This window comes from Tachysurus vachellii, chromosome 15, assembly GCF_030014155.1.
Source record: "Tachysurus vachellii isolate PV-2020 chromosome 15, HZAU_Pvac_v1, whole genome shotgun sequence".
NCBI classification, from domain to species: domain Eukaryota; kingdom Metazoa; phylum Chordata; class Actinopteri; order Siluriformes; family Bagridae; genus Tachysurus; species Tachysurus vachellii.
Window position 1 is genome coordinate 15,605,357 of NC_083474.1, and position 23,538 is coordinate 15,628,894.

At 33.1% G+C, this 23,538-nt stretch overlaps 1 protein-coding gene across 2 annotated transcripts; it reads right to left on the minus strand.

The window, feature by feature from the left end:
• Nucleotides 1-8,824: 8,824 nt before the first annotated feature.
• On the minus strand, nt 8,825-20,666 carry LOC132858341 (myelin-associated glycoprotein-like). Of its 2 annotated transcripts, XM_060888640.1 has the most exons (12): nt 20,545-20,666; nt 16,822-16,880; nt 16,332-16,706; nt 14,457-14,753; nt 14,006-14,105; nt 13,650-13,688; nt 12,944-12,976; nt 11,271-12,810; nt 11,124-11,168; nt 10,735-10,806; nt 9,735-9,777; nt 8,825-9,533 (listed from the first exon to the last, which is right to left on the minus strand). In XM_060888640.1, the coding sequence occupies exons 2-8, from the start codon at nt 16,865-16,867 to the stop codon at nt 12,774-12,776; spliced, it is 927 nt and encodes a 308-aa protein (XP_060744623.1). In that variant the 5' UTR covers nt 16,868-16,880; nt 20,545-20,666; the 3' UTR covers nt 8,825-9,533; nt 9,735-9,777; nt 10,735-10,806; nt 11,124-11,168; nt 11,271-12,773. The 2 variants fall into 2 exon arrangements, with proteins under 2 accessions (XP_060744623.1, XP_060744622.1); XM_060888639.1 differs by having other exon boundaries at nt 11,124-12,810.
• Nucleotides 20,667-23,538: the final 2,872 nt, after the last annotated feature.

Genomic DNA, 23,538 nt, shown 5'->3' on the forward strand with positions numbered 1-23,538 from the left:
TGAAGTACTGATAAAGCAACAGAAACAATTGTACAGAAGCCTAGAAGCATCATTATTCACAGAACCTACTGTACTATAACAGTTTGTAAACCTAAAACAATTTTGCATTATAAAACACTACTTAACTTTAAAAGTAAAAATGGGGTGCCATCATATGTTAAACAACACTTAAGTTTTTACAATCCTTTAATAATTTATTTATTAATACCTACATACATACCATCATACACACATACATACATACTGAGGTTCATCCTCACTGTGAAGCCCCTAAATGCACAAAAACAACTGGAAAATATAAGAAGCAATTTGGACAAATTACAATTGATTCCTAAAGCAGCTGTAATGTATAAATATATATCTATTACATGTAGCTGTGCGAAATCATCTCACAGGCTCAAGACTAAACAGTAATAAAATAGCAGCAAGAGCAAGCATCCGAGTAAATTAAGATCACACACACACACACACACACACACACACACACACACACACACACACACACACACACACACACACACACACACACACACACCAGAGATGACTTTTTGGTGCTTAATCTCTGAATGCTGTGTGCAGTGTAGCAGTGTAGTCAACTATAAAATATGTTATGACTCATATAAACAGTCATGCTTTGTCAAGCACATTACAGATATCAAGAAATTAAAAAAAGCTGTCCTAAGTCTGCAAAAAAATGCGAGGTTTGCGGCAGGAGGGGCATCCGTAATAAACCCTATACCAAATCAAATCTGTGGACCACTGTGATGAGCCTGGGCAAGGAATGCTGAAAGAACAACAACATCAACCAGTTGCTCACACTTCTTTAAAGCAATGTCAAACTACCCCAAAATAAAACATAAAGCATTACTTAAAAAAAAAAAGAATATTTGGTGGGTTTTGGTGAGCTTTGGTGGAGTTTGGTGAGTTTTTTAATAATGTTGGGGGTTGTTCCTGGAGAGGTATACTAGCTTCTTTTGACTTCAGGAGATCATATATTTCTGAAATATGTGCATCAATGTGAAACTTTAATAATAGTAAAACTTCAAAAATACTAAAACTTGAATAATTATTAAAATAATGATAATAATAATAATTTGAATTTTTTATTGTAAGACAACTTTTTAAATTATATTTATATTATTGAAAATTAGTATAAGAAAAAAGGCATTCTTATCTTTATCCTTTTTACCACTGCAGGATAAAACATGAATGAAACTCTATAGCTGAATGGGTGTGAACATTCCAGGACATCAGCAATTTCTGAAACAATGATACCCTGACACTACCAGGCCATGATCAATGTCACCGAGATCACATTTTTTCTAATTTTGAAGCTGTATGTGAACACTAACTGAATCTATTTTAGATCAACCAGTTGCTCACACTTCTTTAAAGCAATGTCAAACTACCCCAAAATAAAACATAAAGCATTACTTAAAAAAAAAAAGAATATTTGGTGGGTTTTGGTGAGCTTTGGTGGAGTTTGGTGAGTTTTTTAATAATGTTGGGGGTTGTTCCTGGAGAGGTATACTAGCTTCTTTTGCCTTCAGGAGATCATATATTTCTGAAATATGTGCATCAATGTGAAACTTTAATAATAGTAAAACTTCAAAAATACTAAAACTTGAATAATTATTAAAATAATGATAATAATAATTTAAATTTTTTATTGTAAGACAATTTTTTTAATTATATTTATATTATTGAAAATTAGTATAAGAAAAAAGGCATTCTTATCTTTATCCTTTTTACCACTGCAGGATAAAACATGAATGAAACTCTATAGCTGAATGGGTGTGAACATTCCATTATCAGCAATTTCTGAAACAATGATACCCTGGCACTACCAGGCCATGATCAATGTCACCAAGATCATATTTTTTCTAATTTTGAAGCTGGATGTGAACACTAACTGAATCTATTTTACTGTATCTAGACTGACAAATATTGTGCATCGTACTGCTGCATCACTACTGGCAAATTGGATGTGCCTGTGCATGGGTTCCTATTAAAGTGACCAGTATATTATTATATTATATTATATTATATTATATTATATTATATTATATTATATTATATTATATATATAATATAATATAATATAATATAATATAATATAATATAATATAATATAATATAATTATATTATTTATATATATATTATTTATTACTTATTATTTTTAACAACAATAATAAGAACAAGAAATTCTAGAAAACCAAGAACTAATAGAGAAGTTGTGGTGCAAACAGCAAGAGCAAACTTGGAGTCTTCTAATTTAAGAGTTTAGAGAACTTTGAAGCTTTGCAAGTTCAGTTAGTTTATTTCCAAAGAACAAATGACCTAAGCAGTGTCTCTTTTACAAAAATAAAATCCTTTCCCAATAAATCTACAATTTACCAGATGTTTTAAGAACATTCTTCAAAGCAACAAATTAAACATGAAAATGAAAAAGCACAAATGATTTCTATTGACAATTATTCATGCATTAAACATGACATTACATTGGAGGTACTGGAGGTTTTACTTAAAATGCAAGCAGTCATAACAAAAGGGTTAGGCAAACTTACATTTACATTTACAGTATATTTAAAATACAATATTTCTTACTGGAATGAATGAATGAATGAATGAATGAATGAATGAATGAATGAATGAATGAATGAAAGAATGAATGAAATTTAATAGCCACAAATACATAATTTTTGTTCTAGTGCCAGTAGCACGTATTAGTTTAATACTATATGTTAGACAGCAGTGGGAGTATGTATGCTTGACATCAAGCCACAAAGTACAATTATAAGAGGGATTACTAAAATAATTTTAATCAATTAATATTTTCATCAATTAATACATTTTTTAAATTGTAATAATTCTATAAAAATCTATATATAAAAAACTAATGAAAAACACAGTCAATAAAATTTCCTTCACTTATATATACTTTATTTTATAAAGTATATATAATTTATAAAGTATTTTATATACTTTATCAAATACATAGTCAATAAGTAAATACTACTTTAAAGTTTAATAGTTATGGACAAACAGTTTGTTTGTTTTTTAAAGCAAACATTTCTTTAACATATTGGAATCACAAACCTATTTGTTAATTCATTATGCCCCTTTGTGCTAGACAGCAAGGGTTAGTGGAAATATATGTGTTTTCAAGTAAATGTGCAACTTTTTGGACGATCCACCCACTGGATATCTAAATTAATTAGTAGTAAATAGTTGAAAATGTATGATAAGAAATTTATGGCATCAGTGCCAAATTAAATGACATTTTACTGTATACTAAAAATAAATGAAAAATCACAGTCAGCAATACTTTATTTAATTATATACTTTATAAAATACACAGTCAATTACTTTTTTTAGTTTAGTTTATATTCTTTTAGTTTAAAAGTTTTAGACAAAACCAAAAAAAACGTAATTCCCAGAAAGAAAAAAAATTATCCCCTGTCTGCTTAACACTTTATTTTATATACATTATTGAATTGAATTGAATACATTGAATGCACAGGCAATAAATAAATACTTTTTTACAGTTTAATAGTTATAGGCAAAACATAGAAGCTAAACATTTTATCCTTATGCAGCCATGAGAGAGGAAGTATACATGTTTTCAAGTTAGTGTGCATCTTCTTGGAACATCCACCTACTGGATATCTAAATAGAGAGACACAGACAGACAGACACACAGACACACACACAAAACAGAACAGCAGCAGGGTTTCCTGGAACAGACACACATGGCCACTGAGGCAGAAACCGACAGTAGAATTTGACTGGATGGGGATATTTACAGTCTAATAATATTTACCATTCATAACTCCATAAGGCCTGTAATTTACATTGTGTGTGTTTGCCTCCCAATAGCATTTGGCAAGGTTTATAACTGTTAAACTTTCGAACCATTTAAAATACATGCAACACCACTGCAATATTGACAAGGATAAATCTGCTGCTAAAGCTGTATGTATGTACAGTATGTATGTATGTACAGAAATGTATGCATGAAAATCATGCACTAGAAAATCCTGAAGGTCCAGGCAAAGTTTTTATAATGTTAACTGTCCTATTTTAGTGAACCATTATCTTACTGTGGCCTCAAGAGTGGTCAAAGGAACTTTGGATCACAATTTATGCTTCAGAGAACACAACGCCAAAGACTTTAGCATGGCCCTGTTTGCTTTATTCATTTATTTCAATTTTAAATAGTTTTATAATTTACAAGCTTATTGTTACGCCCCACTGTAGGGGTGAAGGCAAAACATGAAAGGGAACGAGAAAACAGAGGTAACTGAAAGAACAATATTTTAACTAGATTTGTAAAGTTTGTAGGGGGCACGGTGGCTTAGTGGTTAGCCTCCACCTTGTGTGTGTGGAGTTTGCATGTTCTCCCCGTGCCTCGGGGGTTTCCTCCGGGTACTCCGGTTTCCTCCCCCGGTCCAAAGACATGCATGGTAGGTTGATTGGCATCTCTGGAAAATTGTCCCTAGTGTGTGAGTGAATGAGAGTGTGTGTGTGCCCTGTGATGGGTTGGCACTCCGTCCTGGGTGTATCCTGCCTTGATGCCCGATGACGCCTGAGATAGGCACAGGCTCCCCGTGACCCGAGGTAGTTCGGATAGAAGATATCGGTAGAAGATGAATGAATGAATGAATGTAAAGTTTGTCCTGACAAACTTTGATGTTGGCTTTGACAGTGCAAGTATTCACAAAGGCCGGTGCTAGGGTGCAAAAACATTTGGAGGCAAGTGGAGAAGAGCATGTGACGTCATCAGAATACCCGTGAGGAAGTTGGGACACCAATTTAAAACTTTGTTCAGAGTATCACCCTAAAGGAGCTGGCCGAGTTTGGTGTAGATAGTTCGAAAGCTTGCCGAGTTATAAACCTCCAAAGTTTATAATGGGAGTCTATGGGAAAAAAGGCCACTTTGAGACTTTGAGCCACTTTGAGTACCGGAACTCAGATCGCTTAGAAAAGTAATAGCATAAAACTTCAGACCAGGGTCTACAACATATCCGAATTTGGTGCATGTGGCTCAAAAGCCCTAGGAGGAGTTACTCTTGATAAATTTTTGTCTAAGCTTAAATAGGAAAATAGAATATTGGCTTCTACAAAGCCAACATAATGAGAAGAACAATTGTACAAGTGGGGGTATGTCTTCACGAGCCGACAAGGCCAAAATAACAAACAAAACAGCCAAGTATTGTACCCTTTAACTTTCCTACCAAACAAAAGAAAAAGAAAATACAATCAGTTCCCTTTTTGGTTATGGGGGCTTGATGTGGAAAAAAATACAAACACAAAATCCTTGCATTAGCAGAAGTGTAATAAGTATATATTGATTCTCAAAGTATTTGGTATCTGTACAGAATTTATTGGGAGATTTACATTACATTTAATTTAAACTGAATGCGGGAGAGTTGGCAGCCTTGTTTGTACTGTTTTTTTATGATAAAGTTATGTAAAATAACTGCTCAGTGCTGCAAAACAAACAACTCTATGCTAACTTAATTCTACATAAAACTATATAACAGCATAGGCTGTCCCTGGGCATTGCTTTGCGAGATCATGCAGCGCGATTTTTTTTCCTCACTGCTGCACAAGTCTGCGTGAGAATATGGGGGTACAAAAGGAACAGCTTTTTGGAGGTTGTCAGTAAGGGGTTTCACTACATCAGAAAAATTTCTACAGAAACTTCTGTAGTATCCAGCCATGCCCAGAAAGCTCTCTTTGTCTGAGGGGTAGGAAAGTTACAATGCCACTAACTTTAGCTTCTACCGGCCTTACGACCACCGGCCTCTACCGGCCACACATTTGGCCAGGTTGAGAGTTAAATTGGCTTCCTTAAATCTAGAGAGCACCTTTTCTAATGTCTTCAAATGACTTTCCCAGGTCTCTGAATAACACACATCATCAAGATAAGCTTCACAGTTTTTCACACTGGACAGAACTTTACACATTAAATGTTGAAATTTTGCTGGAGCATTCCGAAGACCAAAAGCTAACACCTTATACTGTAAGAAGGTATCTGGAGTAGCGAACGCAGAAATTTTGAGGCACGTTCAGTAAGCGGCACTTGCCAATAACCCTTTAGTAATTCTAATTTAGTTACAAACTGAGATCTTCCAATTTGGTCAACACAATCTTCAATTCGTGGGAGTGGATAGGAATCTGCTTTGGTGACCTGATTAACCTTTCTGTAGTCTGTGCAGAAGTGTGAAGAGCCATCAGGTTTGGGAACCAACAAGCAGGGTGAGCACCAGGGACTAGAACTAGGCACAGCTAAACCATGCTTCACGAGTTAGTCGGTTTCTTGTTTCATTATCTGACGTTTGACTGGATTTACTCGATAAGCATTCTGTTTGATCGGACGATGGTCAGCAACATCAATGTCATGCTTTAATACAGAAGTAACAGTAGGCACATCAGAGAAAAGTGATGAAAATTTTTCAATTAAGTGTAACAACTCATTTCAAGATGACTCAGATAAGTGGCAGAGTTTTGAACTTAAAATAGCAAGGGTTTCTGAATTTTGTAACTGACCAATGGATATGGCAGTACTGCCTAAACGAAGATCATCTACACAAGGAGAATCAACAGATGAAACAACTTCCACAGAAACTGACAGGACAGAGAGGGGCAAGTTGTTGGAGAAGATTTAAATTTTGAAAGTTTGAACGGACAAAATATGACTTTAACATGTTAATGTGGCAAAACAATCACACCTGAAGAACATTCATTTTCTACTTCAGCCTTTGTATGAGACATTTCTGGTCCCATAAATGAATTAGAAAGATCAATCTCATCCTCAAACTTACGGGCTTGTGCACGAGTGACAAGACATGACTTGAAAACATTGGGAAATTCCTGCACTAACACATCATCTTCACTAGATTCACACGCTAAATCAGTAACCTCTGGTAAAGCAGAAACTTTACTTCCAGCTAGATCATTTCCAAGAATAAGGGAAGTCCCTTTTACTGGCAATTTAGAACGTACAGCAACTTTGTCTAGGCCAGTCACAATGTCAGAACGCAATGAACACAATGTCAGAACACAATGTCAGAACGCTCACAATGTGTGAGCGGCCAAAGTAGTGTCAAGTGATTGTTCATCTTTTTGTGCATGCCTAAAGTTATAAATATGATCTACTGGATTGCATGTATATGACTGTGCAACCATGATAAAAGCTTTAAAGGTGTTATTAGTGCTGCTGGGAATTAGGAATTCTTAGTGCTGCTGCTCCCACCATTGAAGCTGATATCAGGGAAGAGTGTCAAAAAACATGCAGAGTATTTATTTATACAGAGCATTTATTTATACGAGTATACAGAAGAAAGGTGTAGTGTGCTATTAAGTCAAGACAGTACTTAGAGAAACTTGTTCATGCTTTTATCACCAGCAGGGTGGATTATTGCAATGGACTCCTTACTGGGATCCCCAAAAAGACCATTAGACAGCTGCAGCTCATACAGAACGCTGCTGCCAGAATTCTGACCAAAACCAAAAAATTTGAGCACATCACTCCAGTCCTCAGGTCCTTACACTGGCTTCCAGTTACATTTAGAATAGATTTTAAAGTATTGTTACTCGTTTATAAATCACTTCATGGCTTAGGACCGAAATACATTACAGATATGCTAATTGAATATAAACCAAGCAGACTACTCAGATCATTAGGATCAGGTCAGTTAGAGATACCAAGGGTTCACTCAAAACAAGGTGCGTTTCAGCTTCCAGAAGAGATCAGATGTGCTTCAACAGTAGACACTTTTAAATCAAGATTAAAAACACATCTGTGTAACTCTGCATTTACTAAATGAGCACTGTGCTGCTTCATACTGACTGCACTTTTATCCAAATCACTTTTACTCCTGTTTTATTCTTTTTAACATATTTTAAACTGTTTTTATCAAAATCACATTTATTTTCTTTAATTGTTCTTTGTTTTTATCTTTATGATGATTTTATTGTGTGTCTCTTATTTTTACATATATATATATATATATATATATATATATATATATATATATATATATATATATACATATATATATATATATTCTCTCTTATAAACTGTTTTCTAATTTCTATGTAAAGCACTTTGAATGACCTCTGTGTATGAAATGTGCTATACAAATAAACTTGCCTTGTCTTGCCTTGCCTTGCCTATTATCTGTTGAAAAATATAAGTCGTCAACAGAAACCGACATGGTGGTTGATGTGTTTATGGTCAATTTCGGGTGACCTCAGTGACGAATCACAGATAAAATGGGTTGTGTCAGGAAGGGCAAAAAAATCTGTGCCAAATCAAATATGCGGACCAGATAGACAGCACAGGGAGCAGCAGTGAGAAGAACAACAATTTATGGATATTCATTTTTGATCCTATTCTCTAGACAGAATTTTGCATGTTTTTCTCATGTCCAAGTTTGTTTCCAAAACGTTCCCCGGCTTTCACCCACTTCATAAAATAGACCGGATAAACAGCTACTGTAGGTAGAGGAGTAAATGAATAAAACCTGCCAGTAAAAGATATTCAGAGTTTTTGTCTGTATATTGTATGTTCTTATGTCTTAAAGTTATTTCACTGCGCCAATAACGGTTGAACTACCAATAAGATATATATATATATAAAAAAAAAAAAATCACGTAAACCATTTTAGTTAATTCATTATTTTGCGTATATAATATAAAAATACTGATTAGGAGCTTTTAGCAGGTGTTAATAGTAAATAATAAGTAATAATTATCCAAAGTGATAAAAATCAATACATATTAAAAACAAATGCAATACATAAATCAACACAATTATACTTTTAACAGTTTATTGGTTACAGCAAAAAACGATACAATAATATTTATACTGTCAATACAGCTAGTAATCAGGGAAATGTCCAAATATCAGTGCATTGTTGTTGTTGTTTTTCTCAAAGCAAACTTTTCTTTAAAATAATGAACGCCTATTTCTCAATGCATTATCCCCTGGTTAAATCTGTGTCAACAATAGACATTTCATTATACATAATATTTATATATATTTTTAATATTTGTATATTGATATGTATATTGTCATTTATACTTTAGATTCAGTTGATGCTTAGGTGGACTTCATTATAGAATAAGTGTGTGGGCATAAACATAGTTTCTCACCAGTAAGTAAAAGGAACTAAAACTCTACCCACTGAAATGTAAAAAAAGACAAAGCATAATCTGTTATGAATTTGCTGCTCAGTGGACCTTTCTAATATGCAAAGTTTCCTATTTTTCATTGCCAAGAAATGAAAACTCAACATCATCTTTTAAATTCAAGCTTCACATAGAAAGCATGAAGAATATCACAAGACACCCAGCATAAAATTATATACAGTAACATATATAAACATAAACAATGATAGTTTAGATAGATAGAAAGAAATGATAGTTATCATTGATTGGTAAATAATAGGTAATTCTGTCATCAGATATTTCCATACACATTGAGGTCACCCACGTTGGTGTAATCATCATCATCATAGCCCTGTAGAGAAAAGAAATAGGAAATAAGAGTGTACTTTTATATTAAATACTTCAAAATCGCCCTTTATTTAATGAAGCTGTTCTGCTATGCAATCATTTTTAAGATGAAACATTGCATTACTGATTAGAGGCAATCTATGAATATTGTATCATGCTCATTTAAACTAGACAAATAAATAGAAACATGATGAGAATGACTTACATCTGAACATCCACCAGCAGATTTGTTGTAGGCATTTTTTTCACTAACATTTTGTGGAAAAGAAGGACTGTGATTAATTTTTTTATTTTCTCTGTATAAGAGCAAGGCACTGTACATCACATGCTATACACATAAGTAAGGACAAAAAACAGTACAGTGCTGAGACCAAAAAATTGGAAATAAAAAATTACATTGATAAATAGCTAAAATTTATAATATTACACTTATAGTGTTTCAGTAGGGATGGAAAAGGCTGAAAAGTACAGAAATAGTACACAAATAACACATGATGAGTCACATTCCACTCTGGGGTGGTAGTGATAAGGTGCGATGCAAAGTGGAAGGCTGTCACCAACCCAAAAAAGTTTATTTTCCTGTAATAGCATGTCCCAATGTGTATAATTTTATTTATACTACAGAAATAAACCATATATTAAAATGTTTTATTTATTAATGAAAGACACCTCACACTTTTTATCTGTTTATAATTACATTTAATGTTATAGAATATTGGTTACTATCGGTTGCTATAGAATATCATTGCTATTCTCTAAAAGTAGGATTCTCATTGAGGTTCATCTTACTAAGAAACCAGATGGCACAAATTAATACTCCACATAAATGTGATATAAATGTACTGACTGGTACATTAGGAGGAGTTGCTTTGATTTGCTCCTGATTTTTTGGTTTCCACATGTATATGTTAATGTATACATGATGTATATGTGATGTATATGTTAATTTAATTAAAATGGTAAACATCTACCAACAACCAGATGGGTGTAGTACATTAGAAAATGGGATTCTGAACAAGAACCATACACTATCAATTTGCATTACGTCACCTATCTATACTACAACATACACCAAATGACAACTTTGTTTTTATATTTATTATTTTTTTAACCTTTTTGTCTGATTGATCCAGTGTACAATACAAGGTGTGAAGTAATAGCATCTTAAAAAAATAATACAGTATAAGAAAATGAGAATACTCCACCTCTTCGGAGAAGGACAGCGAGGTTTTGAGAATTCTGCTTTTCCTGGCAGGGTACCTCCACAGTTGTTTGGCCTTTAAACATACACGTTTGGTTATTTGCTTGTGATCAAATATATACGGTAATATAAGACAAACTGTAATTATGACCTATGCCTACAGAGAAACTTAATCAAACATATTAAAGGCTTAAAATTACATTTTAGATATAATATGTAAGTAACCTATACAAAGCTTTTTGTTCCTTTGATGTCAGTAAAATAAACAAAGTTGTAGTATTTATTTAAAGTTACGGTATGTACTTTATGGTCATTTGTCATTGAGCTTAACTGTGGATCGGTCAGCACATTATTTTTTACAATTCAGTAACGATGCATAATAGAATTACTTACTTAGTACCAAAATCCCTTTCAGGCTCCTGCCTTCCTCTATAGTTCCTATTAAGCATTAAAATGTAAATAGTCAGGTAAGGTTAAAAAATAAGTAAAATAAACAAAATGATTAATTAAAATTTTATTTCAAGGAAGGTAAACTTCTACCTGTTGTCTTTGGTTCAGCTTTTTATGTTTAATTCAACAAACTACAATTCCAGAGATTTGTTGGTTTTGGTTTTCAGGAGCAGGCATCATAATTGTACACTGACATCATCAGAGAAGCTCCATTCATATTTAAAAAAAAGTCCACAGTATAAGTAATGTGAGACTTTCATATTAAACTTATTAAAGTCGCTTTGGTTAAAAAGCCTAGATTTTGATAACTTAGATAATGCTATCACTATTATAAAGCTTCACTGGTAAAATGTTAAATATATGCTGAATGCAAATAAACCAAGTTGTTTTGTGCATTTTTGTGCATTGTGCATTTTTATCTAAGAGCTATGTCTGCTTTTTCCTGTCATAAATGAGGAACAGAAAAAAGGAACAGAAAAAGTCTCTTAAAAAGAGCTACATGTCACTGATCTTTCTTAAAGTTCTAAGAATACTATAAAAAGACAAATTATTAACTTCACTTTTTCATGCATTTTCCTTGTCAGATGGATGTAGTAATGATTTGTCTAAAAACAGGAAACTTTTATCTCCATCTGAACCCTCTCTACTTTGAAAAAGCATGCTGAGGAACATTTCTCTAATATACTAACATTAACTGGCTATATACAGTAGAGCTAAGATATGCTGTAGTACTGACACGTTACACTAGCATTAATTCCATAAATACAATAATAAACATAACATTATTTGGTTAGGTAGAAAGTGAAATCCTAGCTAATGGATGTAAATGTTGCATATTTACAAGATAGTTTACTTCTGATAAATTCACTAGGAAACACAAATCACACATAAACTAGAAAACCTGCAGATTGAATGATGTTTTCAAGAAAAAATGGAGTAAATTGTTTTAAAATGAAAGCCACCTTCCTAAAGTTTTAGGTAAGTAATACATTTTATATTACACATGCACATCATATAACACCATATTAACCATAATGTCATCTATTTCAAATATTTTCTTTTTCTAACACTTGAGTATATTCAAATGGTGAAACATAATTTTTTTAACATTTTTTTAATCAAGCAGATTTAAGAAATTAACAGTAAAGCGGAGTAATATGATTGTAGCACAAACATTCATATTGTTATGCACTAAACTATATGACCAATACGTTAGTAAAAGAGTGAATGTTTGTTAGTTTTAAAAACTTTATCCAAAGGTGCCAACATGTGGGATGTCCTTATCGTTTTGTTAAAACAAGTCCCTAAATTTTACACACGATGAGATATAAGACAAGTACTTGTTCCCTAATAAGGAAATTAGGAAATAAAAACATTACACTTTCTTCAGAGTAAATGATTGAACCAATTTCATGATAAGATTAAGAAGAATAAGAGATGATCTGTCAGTGAAGACTGCCATGGCACAAGAAAGCCCTACTAATAATAATGTGTGTATATTTTTTTTTGCTGGAAGTGCATATATAACAACAGTCAACAGATGAATCTACGTTTATAGATTAACTGCTTTTACTGCTTAGACTACTTAGGGTATCAGGCTCTGTCTCTCATTCTTCCCACTGACCTGACCCTGTTGATTAAAGGAACAAAACAACCACATCAGTCATTACATTACATGAAGGAAATCTCTCAAAAATTCATAATATCTTCGAAATGTCACTAGTATTGAAAATGTAGTAGTATAGAGTTTAATCCATGCTGACCTGTGAGACATTCTGGAGAGACGACTCCATACCCTGTGTAGAAAATGAACCAGTATTGTTAGGATAAAAAAACACAATGTACAGTAGTGTATATGGGAATAGATAAGATTTAATATTTCTGTAAATAGAATTCTACATTGAAACTGCAGTGAATTAGTGAGGCTGGAGATTTTACAGATGATTTATCTATATGCTTTTTTTTCTTGTGGCCCTTTATTTAGCATATGTAAAAAAAGAAATGAATAAAAAGAATACATCAATTCTTACTGTATATTGTCTAATGTATTATTGTATTAATTGGATTTTATTAATATAAATAGATCGGTTCTGCCATAAGCCTTTGGCAGACAAACTTATACAACATCTGCATAGCTGTAAACATGGAATGACAGGAAAATAAAAAAAGTATGTGGATATTTTCAACAGCAGCAAATTGTTCCACAATCTTCCACGTTATTAATCAAATCAGATTGTAGGTTTCTATATGTCTTATCTAGATCTCCTCCCAGTAATTTAAGATAATATGGTAAGGCTTAGAGAGAACAGTTTTCTACATGGGCTTGCAAATGAATGCAAATAAAATTGTAGCAGTATTCCATAGTATTCCAATCCTGGTGTGAGCTTGTAAGTTAAAATTATTAACAGCTACCAACCAAATTAATAAAATGAACACAATGGTATAATGTCAATATTATTTATTACTTACCCATTTGGATTTCTAGATTGGAGGTCTTGAATCTGTTTCCTGGTGGCAAAATAAAAATAAAAAAGAAGTAAAAACATTTTATCAACCATGGCTTGTTGTGTATAAGTGTGCGTGTGCGTGTGTGTGTGTGTGTGTGTGTGTGTGTGTGTGTGTGTGTGTGTGTGTGTGTTTTCCCCAGATCAGCTCAGGATTTAATGTGAAGGTGAATGAATGAATGAATGAATGAATGTGTAGCTAATGTTAAAGTAAAATACATAAACACAACATTAATGAGTGAAATATATATTACAGCAACAGGAAAAATTATATTATGCACATATTAACAACTTAGAATTGTCAGCTTCATTCGAACTCACCTGTATCTCTTGGTGACAAAGAAACATGCTGTTCCAAATAGAATGATGGTTCCAAACACAGCAACCACAGGAATAATGATGTGCAGGTAACTTTGTTCACCTGTAAAAAGTCATTATTGTGTACTTAAATACTTACAAGTACTCTATTCCTATGCCTATAAAGGAAATATATTTAATTATTTGCTTTGTAGTAAACTATAGTTGTAGTAAGTGTTATGTGTCCCAATGAACGTAAAATATACAATTTATGTTTGCAAAGAGTCACATACTGTATACTGTATATGGGTTCACATAAGAAAACAATAGTCAAATAGTTAGTCTCATGTGATATCTATTTCAACTTTTGGAAAAACCCTGCATGGTGAATCAGGGGTATACAGTATTTGGTGTTAATCAGGATTTAGTTCAGAGAAGGCAATTTGTGAAGGACATGCAACCTAACATGTCTTACGTTTTATGAACATTTTGCGAGTAATTTTAGATTCTATGTAGCCGTGGGAAGTGACAGTGCAAGTGATGTCCGTGTGATCGTCCGCCTCTGTGGCAGTGAAGGACATGATGGATTCCACCTCCCAAACTCCATGGCCATTGTTCTTATGGGACACACGGACTTTAACACGATCTGAGCGACTCCATTTAATTTCTGGGGGGTGTGTGGGACAGGTGTGTCTCATAGAACACTTAAAGATGGCATTGGATCCCTCTGTGACAGATTCCTCAGAATCTATGGATATTTCTTCAGGTTTAGCTGTATAAAAAGTACAAAGGCATACTTATTACTGTTAAATAAAATGATCTCAATAGCTTAAAAATTATCTCAATATGAGAATGATATAGGAAAAGAATAGACTGATCATCTATCTAATCTAGTCTGAAAAGAGAAGATGTTTTATTGAACTATTTACAAAAAAACACTTGCTCATATAAAAAATATTACACATGTAAGTTCAACAAAGCATATTTTTCAACAGGTTATTAAATTAATGATGCTACTGATCTTTGTAAGACTGAACAAACCTGAGTTGCATAAGATATATGAACAATGCCAGTCAAACATTTTGTGGAATTACTTACATTTAATTACAGTTTACTTACAATTGCAAATAAATAAGAAAAAAAAATAATTTAAGTTTTCCTTCAGATAGCTAATGAAGCACACAAATTATAATGAAACTGTAAAATTAATGTGTTATTAAAGGCAAGTGGAGCATGAACCCTTTACTCTAAGCCTGGGCTATTCAAACTCGGCCTGCAAGGTTATTTGTTCCGGGTCCTTAAGTAGCCTAGTGTGAAAAAGACACTAGATTAAAACGCTATTATAAATTTAGTTCTGACTTTTTTTAGTCTGACTTCGGACCCTAAAGTATTGACTGTAAGAGACGGGATGAAAAACAGAACGATGATGAGCATTTGTTGGTTTAATTTCTTCTGTTCATTTCTTTCTTCAGTTTTTTCATACAAAAAAAATCTGGAAAATTGGTGAAACATCATTAAACCTACTCTACTACCCTAGCTCTACTTACACGTGCGAATCGTCATTCTCACACATTAATGGCATTAAAACGAGTAACCACACATCCCTCAAAGCCCAGCTCCTGCACCACTCTATGTGTATTGCTCTGATAACATACTGTACATACCCGATTTCACTGCTCTTACAAAATCTATTAAATGTTATTTTTCTCATTATAAGACCAATCTTCGCCAATTACTGAGATGGCTGTTGTAGTTTAAATATTAATATAAAAAATAACTTATAAATAAAATAACTTATTTTGACAAAATATACAATGAAACATTGATATTTTCCAATATTCCATATATATTAACACTGATGTTGTTGTAATGCAGTTTCAAAACACGAATTTAAAAAGCTTACTTGGGTGTCTTATGCATACAGGCTCCTATATTGTTGTATCATCACTCATATTTCACTATAATTCTCCGGCCCCTCATTTGGGATGCTTTTCATGATCTAGCCCCCATGACAAACTAATTGAATAGCCCTGCTGTGAGTCTATACATAACTGACCCATTCACAATGTTAATAAGCTACATTTACACAGTGTTACTTAATGTTTAGCACTCATATATTCCAATATAATGTTTTTAGTTCATCATATAACATCTTGAGAAATACTGTAAACTGTACTGCGTACGTTTAACCAAGTATGCCAAAAACCTTTGACTGGCAGTGTATAAAGTATATGTCACAAATTAAAGAAAGTTATAAATATATATATATATATATATATATATATATATATATATATATATATATATATATATATATATATATATATGTGGAAAAATTTTAAAACCAAACCTTTCATAATGGTGTGCACACACGCCTCCTCAAAAGAGAATTTATCCAAATCTTTGATTTCAACTCTGAAACAGAATGGACCGTTGTCGGTGTCTTTCACTTTATCTATTTCCAACGTGCAGTTTTTCTCACCCAAATTGCCAACGAGCTTTGTGCGACCCTTGAAGTTGTCATTAATATTATGCGTATTATCATCAAAGATACAATAACTTCTGTCTCCCTTTTTGTGCCAGATTGCTTTGATCCGAGATGCAGGAAACTGAGCAGCAGGGTAATTAAATGTGCAGGGCAACACAACACAAGATGAGACTACTGCATTCATTTCAGGGACAACTTGTGCTTTCCACACATCCGAAAAAACAGAGGCAAAGTTCACTGTGAAAGATGATCAACATAGAGTTTTTTACTTGGAATATCTAGCTGTATTTAATAAAGAATGAAATAAAGTGAAACATCATGTAACTAAATGTAAGTAAATGTTATTCTGTACCTTGAAGACAAATCCAGCCAAACAGTATTTTTGGCTGCAGATCCATGATGCAACTTGAACTGTTACAAGAAGAATACATATCTGATGTTAGTAATAGTATAGAAAAATAAATGAATATATATATATATATATATATATATATATATATATATATATATATATATATATATATATATATATATATATATAGAAAAGGTGTCAATAATATATATATATATATATATATATATACATGTCAACTCTGTCTGACACATGAAAATATGTTTTTTGTGTGTTTGATCAATTAAACAACACTGTAAAGTCTTTAAGTGTGTAGAAATGGTGTGCCTTAGCAAGTTTAAGTGATAAATTGTATCGTATACACTTTTAATATTATTTTACATTGTTTTGGAATTAGCCATTTTAAATTACTTTCATTTAGTTTACTGATTTTTTCATTTTTAATATATACAATCAATGGTTTTGTGCACACAAGACACTGATGCATGTAGATAAGTTGGTGTTTTAATGTATGAACACACTCAATTGAACATAACATTTTTTATAAAAATAAAAAATATTCATCTTACGGTGTTGACACACAACTAACGGTGTTGACACACAATTGACGGTGTTGACAAACTAATCGAGAATTAAACCGATTAAAGATATTTACCTAGTTTTAACATGGAAAAGAGAGAGAATCAAGGGAAAGGGTATCAAACTTCAAACAAAGTGTACCTGGTGACAGGATCTTTAAGGCACACATGAAAATGTCAAAATGTTCTTGGTATCAGAAGAAAAACGCAAATGTATCTGGAGCTCCTCTGTTGCTCATCTATATTCAAACTAAATTGTAAATCTAACAACTGATTTGAAAGAGGACACAATAAGCTGAGATCTAACTAAGAAAAGTATGTACAGTAATAGTGTTAATAGTGTACAAATGTTGAAGTGTAACAGGATCCAGAATTCTCCCCATGCATTTCCTGACTACTTCCAAAGACTCACTGAAAAAATTGAACAATCAGACTCATAATGTCAGTGTTTCTGTAAATCTAAATTGGTTGAAATGTCTGTTGTAATTCCATCTATACTTTAACACAGGGATTCTTGGTCCTAATTCTTCTACTTGTTTTACTTTTTTGTTTTGGACCCTGTCCTTCCATCTTTGTCTCTCCTTTCCTATCTGGTCTCTTCTGCTTTCTGGGTCACTGTTAATTCTTCCTCTCCTTTTTCGCTGGTACTCTCTGTTTCTTTTTCTTTGCTCCTCCACTGACAGTTTTGGTCTAGCCATGTCTGCCTACAGTAGAGATAAGATAAGAGTTAAGATATTTGAAATATATTAAGATATTTTAAGTCAATCAACATGTATACTTAGATCATAATATCATGTTATGTAGTTGTTATACACTACCATTCAAAAGTTTAGGGTCACTCACTTGTTCTTTATTTATATTTTTTTTCCATATTACAGATAAATAATAAACTTGTCCAAACTACGGCATAACACAAATGTAACTGTGACAATTATATTGGTGACTAAAAGCATTCAAAATAAATCAAAACTCTGTTATATTTTATCATCTGAAGTGCAGTCACCCTTTGCCTAGAAATTGCAAAACCGTACGCGTGTCATTTTTTCAAGAAGCTTCTTAAATTTTCAATTTAGGATGAATTTCAAAGAGTATAGAAGTTCAGATTTAATCTGGGCTCTTATTGGCTGTGTTTCTTCAATATTCAGTGTAAGTCATCTATTTCAAAAATAATATTTTAAAATAAAATATTAGTTTTCTAATAACAGAAATTAATCTGTTTGGCACAGGTATATTTTTGTCTACAAAAGTTATGTTTTTTCAACTTAATCATGTCTAATAAATGGTAGCCATTTTGATTTTCCTCAGTGGTCAGCTGCCACTAAACTAAACCAAAATACCAACTTTTATTTCAAAATTCTTGATTAAGATCATCCCTACTTTGAAGACAGTGTTGACACATAAAAGCTGTGACCACAGGGATTTCAAATTGTTTGCTGTATATTTAAAAAAAATGTAAAACTTACGAGGCCATGTGTTGGACTGCTGCATCCATCAACAGACAAAATTCAAAGGGGGTCCTCAGGGTTAAAGCTGACCAAAATATCCCTGATTTATTTCGAAATTTGAAAAATATCTGACGGAGTTGACATGAATTGATGACAGATTTTGAAAGGCTGTTGTTAATGTATAAAATAATGTAATTTTCTCTTTAAGTATTTTGTGATGTTTTATTAAGTCATGCAATTAACCTCATATTCATATTTGTGCATTTTGGGCATTTTAAAACACATTTTTTTTCAGTTTGATACAGTGACATCTACAGAGGACGAGTTCATTTGCATGGACTTTCATAGTACAGTGCCGGTATTTCATAAAATTACTATGAAATAACATAAATATATACAAAACTAAGGGTCTAAAACATACACAAGTCTTTCATATCCAACTTTTAAAGCCTTTTTAAATTAAACAATTTATTGTTTTTTAAGGCAAATTGTAACATTTTGACAACATTTTGATCTATATATATATATATATATATATATATATATATATATATATATATATATATATATATATATATAAGTATCAGAATCAGTGACAATTAAAGTGTTTAATTGTTTTATATTAGTGAAAATAACAGAACACAGTTATTAATATTTTATTAATGATCTAGCTCTTGTCATTAAAAAAATATGATTGACCAGGCACTTGAATGAAATGGGTTTAATTACAAACCTCAATAACTGCAAAACAGTTTGTTTTCAGACCATTTCAGACCAAATATGTTTTGTCAGAGGATTAGACAAGAATAAAATGTTCCAAGAAATAGGAAATTATTCAAAATGAGTATTAAGCCTAATACTTGAAATGAAAATCTGTATTCAGGACATCAGTGTATATGTTTTTGTTGTTTTTTGACCTAAAGGGGTCCCAGGCTGAAAAAAAGTGTGACCCTCTGTCCAACACATTTTAGTTCACAAATTAAATGTGAGCGATGTTTAATGTGATGTGAGAGTGATATACGTGTTTGGATATGCTGTAGGAAATCTGGTGAAATGTTAACAAAACTATAATTGTTCTGACTCTCACTAGAATGAAAAGGCAATTTTATGACTGGATCAGAATGCACTATCAGTTGTAATGCAATCATGCCAATTATGAAAACATTCAAAAATTAAATAGAAATTATTCAAATCAATAGTCTTTATGCATTTATATGTCTAATTGCATTGATTTGTGGATTAATGTGAAAGTGGAACATCAAATAAAACTATTTGGTAAATCTCTGTGGAACAGGAAACAGTAAACAGGAAACAGCTGCCGTTTAGTCATTTATAGCCAAAAAACACTGTAAAGTTTATTTAAATCAAACCATGTTTGATTTTCAACCTTAAAAAATTTTAAACATAGATTTATTTACTGTAGCTGCAAAATTAAGGTCTGCTTACTAAAGAAAATGTGTTTACTATTTAATTTGGATTAAAACCTCCTTTAACTGTATATTATATGTATAGCTTTTTAAAGAAAACATGAACAGAAAATATTATATGAATAATGATTAAATAATTAACTCTTATATTCCTGTAAGAAACATTTGTACACTCGTAGAAATTAATGTCCAATTTCAGCAACACAAATTTTGTTTGGAAATGATATAATAAATGTAATTAAAATTATATAAATAGAAGGAGAAACGACTTACATTTTGGTTGTCTGATGTAGAAAAACTATTCTGTATCTTTTGAGTGACCAACTGACACTGCTCTTAAAATTATTGACTGCTTTTGAGGTATAGGAGGTGCAAGCAAAAGTCCTGCCCACAAACCAAGTATTTTGTTTTTTTTTAACTGTGGTGTGACTTTCCTAATTTTACTACTCTATGGATGGAAAACTGTTTAAACTTTTTTTTTAAAAAAGGCTCACAGTCTCCATAACCTGCTTTGCTATAATAATAATAATAATAATAATAATAATAATAATAATAATAATAATATGCTTAGTTCTTTCTCTGCCTACTATACATTTATGCTAATGTGTGATACTTCACTTACAACTTTATTTATTTGCTTACAACTATTATTAGGTAGAATTACTTTATTAATGCTTTAATGAGGAAAAAAACAACAATGGCATAAAAATATGCAACGTTACGGCAAGTGAACGCCTGCAGTATCATGAATAGCCACAGGAGGGGGCCCTCAAACACCAATAAATATAATAAAGTGAATTCACACACAAAACTCAGGTTAAATGTATTTTTTTTTTTCAAAACCCTGTTATATATGCTGTATTTTAATTTAAATATGCACCACTGAAATGTGTATATTACAATATTGTAAATGGCTATATTCATCATGTTATCCTCTTACACATCATTAACTGTAGAATAATGCAAACACATGTCCCTGTGAGACATGGATATGTTCAAGTTTCTAGCACATGGATACCAGGGACATCTTCAGTCTGGCTCATTAGGGATTGTACTGTATGAGAAACCATAAGTGTTAATTCATAACTTTTTTCAGCTAGAGTGATACTAAACAGACACAGAGAGATGCACGTCATAGCTTGCCACAATGGTATTGTGTTACATTTATTTCATGTCTGGTCACCAGACTGTCTGGTCAAAAAACTGAATAAAATGCAAGTCGGGTTTTGGCTGTACTAGTGTGGGAGTTAATATCAGAAAAGATTTTAAGTCTATAAACATTTTCTGTATGCACAGGAATTAAGAAAAATGCGAGGCCACAAGGCATTTTCTTGCATCATAACATCAACGTTATACTTGTGATGGACACATAAACAGGGCAGCACATCAAATTGTTCAACTATAACAATTTGAACCAATAGAAAGTGTGTTGTATACAAATTTGGAATGAGCTAAACAGTTCTTTGGATTAATCACTAGTGGTTGGGGGGGGTGAAGTGCCCCTGTGACAACAAGCTTGGACCCCCTTGTGGCCCCCCTAAATGTGGAGTGTGAAATAATTTTTATAAAACTGTTTTTTTTTTTACATCCGTTATTAGACAGTGGCAACGTGGAACAGAAATGTAACCCAAACATTTTCTAGAGGGACTGCCTAAAGCGGAACACAACAGTATCGTAGAACATGCAATATTATAGTTGCGAATATTATAGTTGACTTCAAGCTAAAAAAGAAACTATAGAGCTGATTAAAGTTGTTAATATGTTGTATTTGTATTAAATACATTATAGAAGTAATGCATATGTTAATGCATAACGTTAGATCAGTTAATCTCAACCTGGCCATTTGTTACTGTAGTTTGTGGCAGCTTCTTGGTCCCCATTGCGTTTGCTCTATACGTCTCACCAAAATGAAGAGATAGAAAGACATCATGTCGTTCTTCCAAAGAAAAGATAAATATTTTTGTATATAATTGTAGTAATATCAACAAAAAGACATGACAAAGAGTAAAAATGAGGGTGGTAAAATAAATATATAAATACATTCTCATCAGCTGTCAGGGATCAGCGCGGACTTTTGGACACGTGCTAATGTTTTTGTTTTTGTCACGTGTCTGCCCCGCCTTCGTCTGCTCCTCCCTGTCTCCACACCTGTTCCCCATTGTGTGATTGACTTGTCTGTGTGTATATATGTGAGCCGCGTTGCCGATGGCAGCGCGGATTCATTAATTACGTTAGTTCCCCGTGTAGTGTGGATATGTTTGTTTGTCTTCCTTATGTATTAAACCCCTTTCATTTGAAGCTATCCTGCGTACGGGTCTGTCTCCTTCCTTCCATATCCGGGGGCATGACAGAATGAATCCGCCCTAAGAACCAGCAGACCCAGCAGGATAGCTTCCAGCACGGACCGGTTTTTTTTCCTTCTCCCCCTGGACTGTTCCGTCAGTCCTTCCGGCCCTTTTTCCGGTGACATCGCTCCGCATTTCTCCGGTGAGGGACGCCACTCCGTTTCCGGTTTCTCCGAGGAGGACGTCGCCTCACCACGTTCGTGGAGGATGTCACCATCCTAGTTGGGCCCCCTTTTCTTTGGTGCCCTGCGGCATCGCCCCGCATGTTTCCGGTGAAGGACGCCGCTCCGTTTCCGGTTTCTCTAAGGAGGACGTCGCTTCACTTTTTCCGCGGGGGGTGCTGCAGGCCCGAGGCGGAGGATCCTTCCTGCCCTCCCGCCCTTTTCCTCAGTTCGTCGTGGCGAGGGTTTGGCCGCGGTGCGTCGGGGGATGCTGCTCGGCCCTACAGCTCGACGGTGGACGTCACTCGGCCCTACAGCTCGGCTGTTGCCCCTCTAACAATACAACTGGCCCCAGCTTGCCCCCAATTATTAAAAAATTCTAAATGCTTTAAAAAGTCTGTTTATGTTTAGCCACTGATTATGTGGCTCAGTACAATTTCTTGTGGATAAGCGTTTTAGAAACAAATCTTCTAAAACCAGCCCATCAATATAATTTGTTATAGCTGATACTTCTGAGTTTGTGCTGTTTTAGAAAATGAATCAAATGAAACAACACCATTTAATTCAAGAATTCAACATCAATGTAAGATATAAACAAAAACTTTTTTTTAGTTATTATAAAGCTTTGAAAAAAATGGATTACTGTCATAGATGTAGAATACTATTGTGCATCAGGGCTTGTGATTAAACAGTTTCAAGTTATACTATGATAAGAATGGATTGCATAGATTTATTTACTGTAGTCATGGCTGCAAAATTAA

Excerpts from the sequence above, each read along its gene's own strand:
- LOC132858341 (XM_060888640.1), bottom strand. The coding sequence starts at position 16,867 with ATGGATCTGCAGCCAAAAATACTGTTTGGCTGGATTTGTCTTCAAG. Across the intron at positions 14,106-14,456 it reads TCGCAAAATGTTCATAAAAC|GTGAACAAAGTTACCTGCAC; the intron begins GTAAGACATGTT and ends GACTTTTTACAG. Across the intron at positions 12,811-12,943 it reads CTCTCCAGAATGTCTCACAG|GGTCAGGTCAGTGGGAAGAA; the intron begins GTCAGCATGGAT and ends TTTAATCAACAG.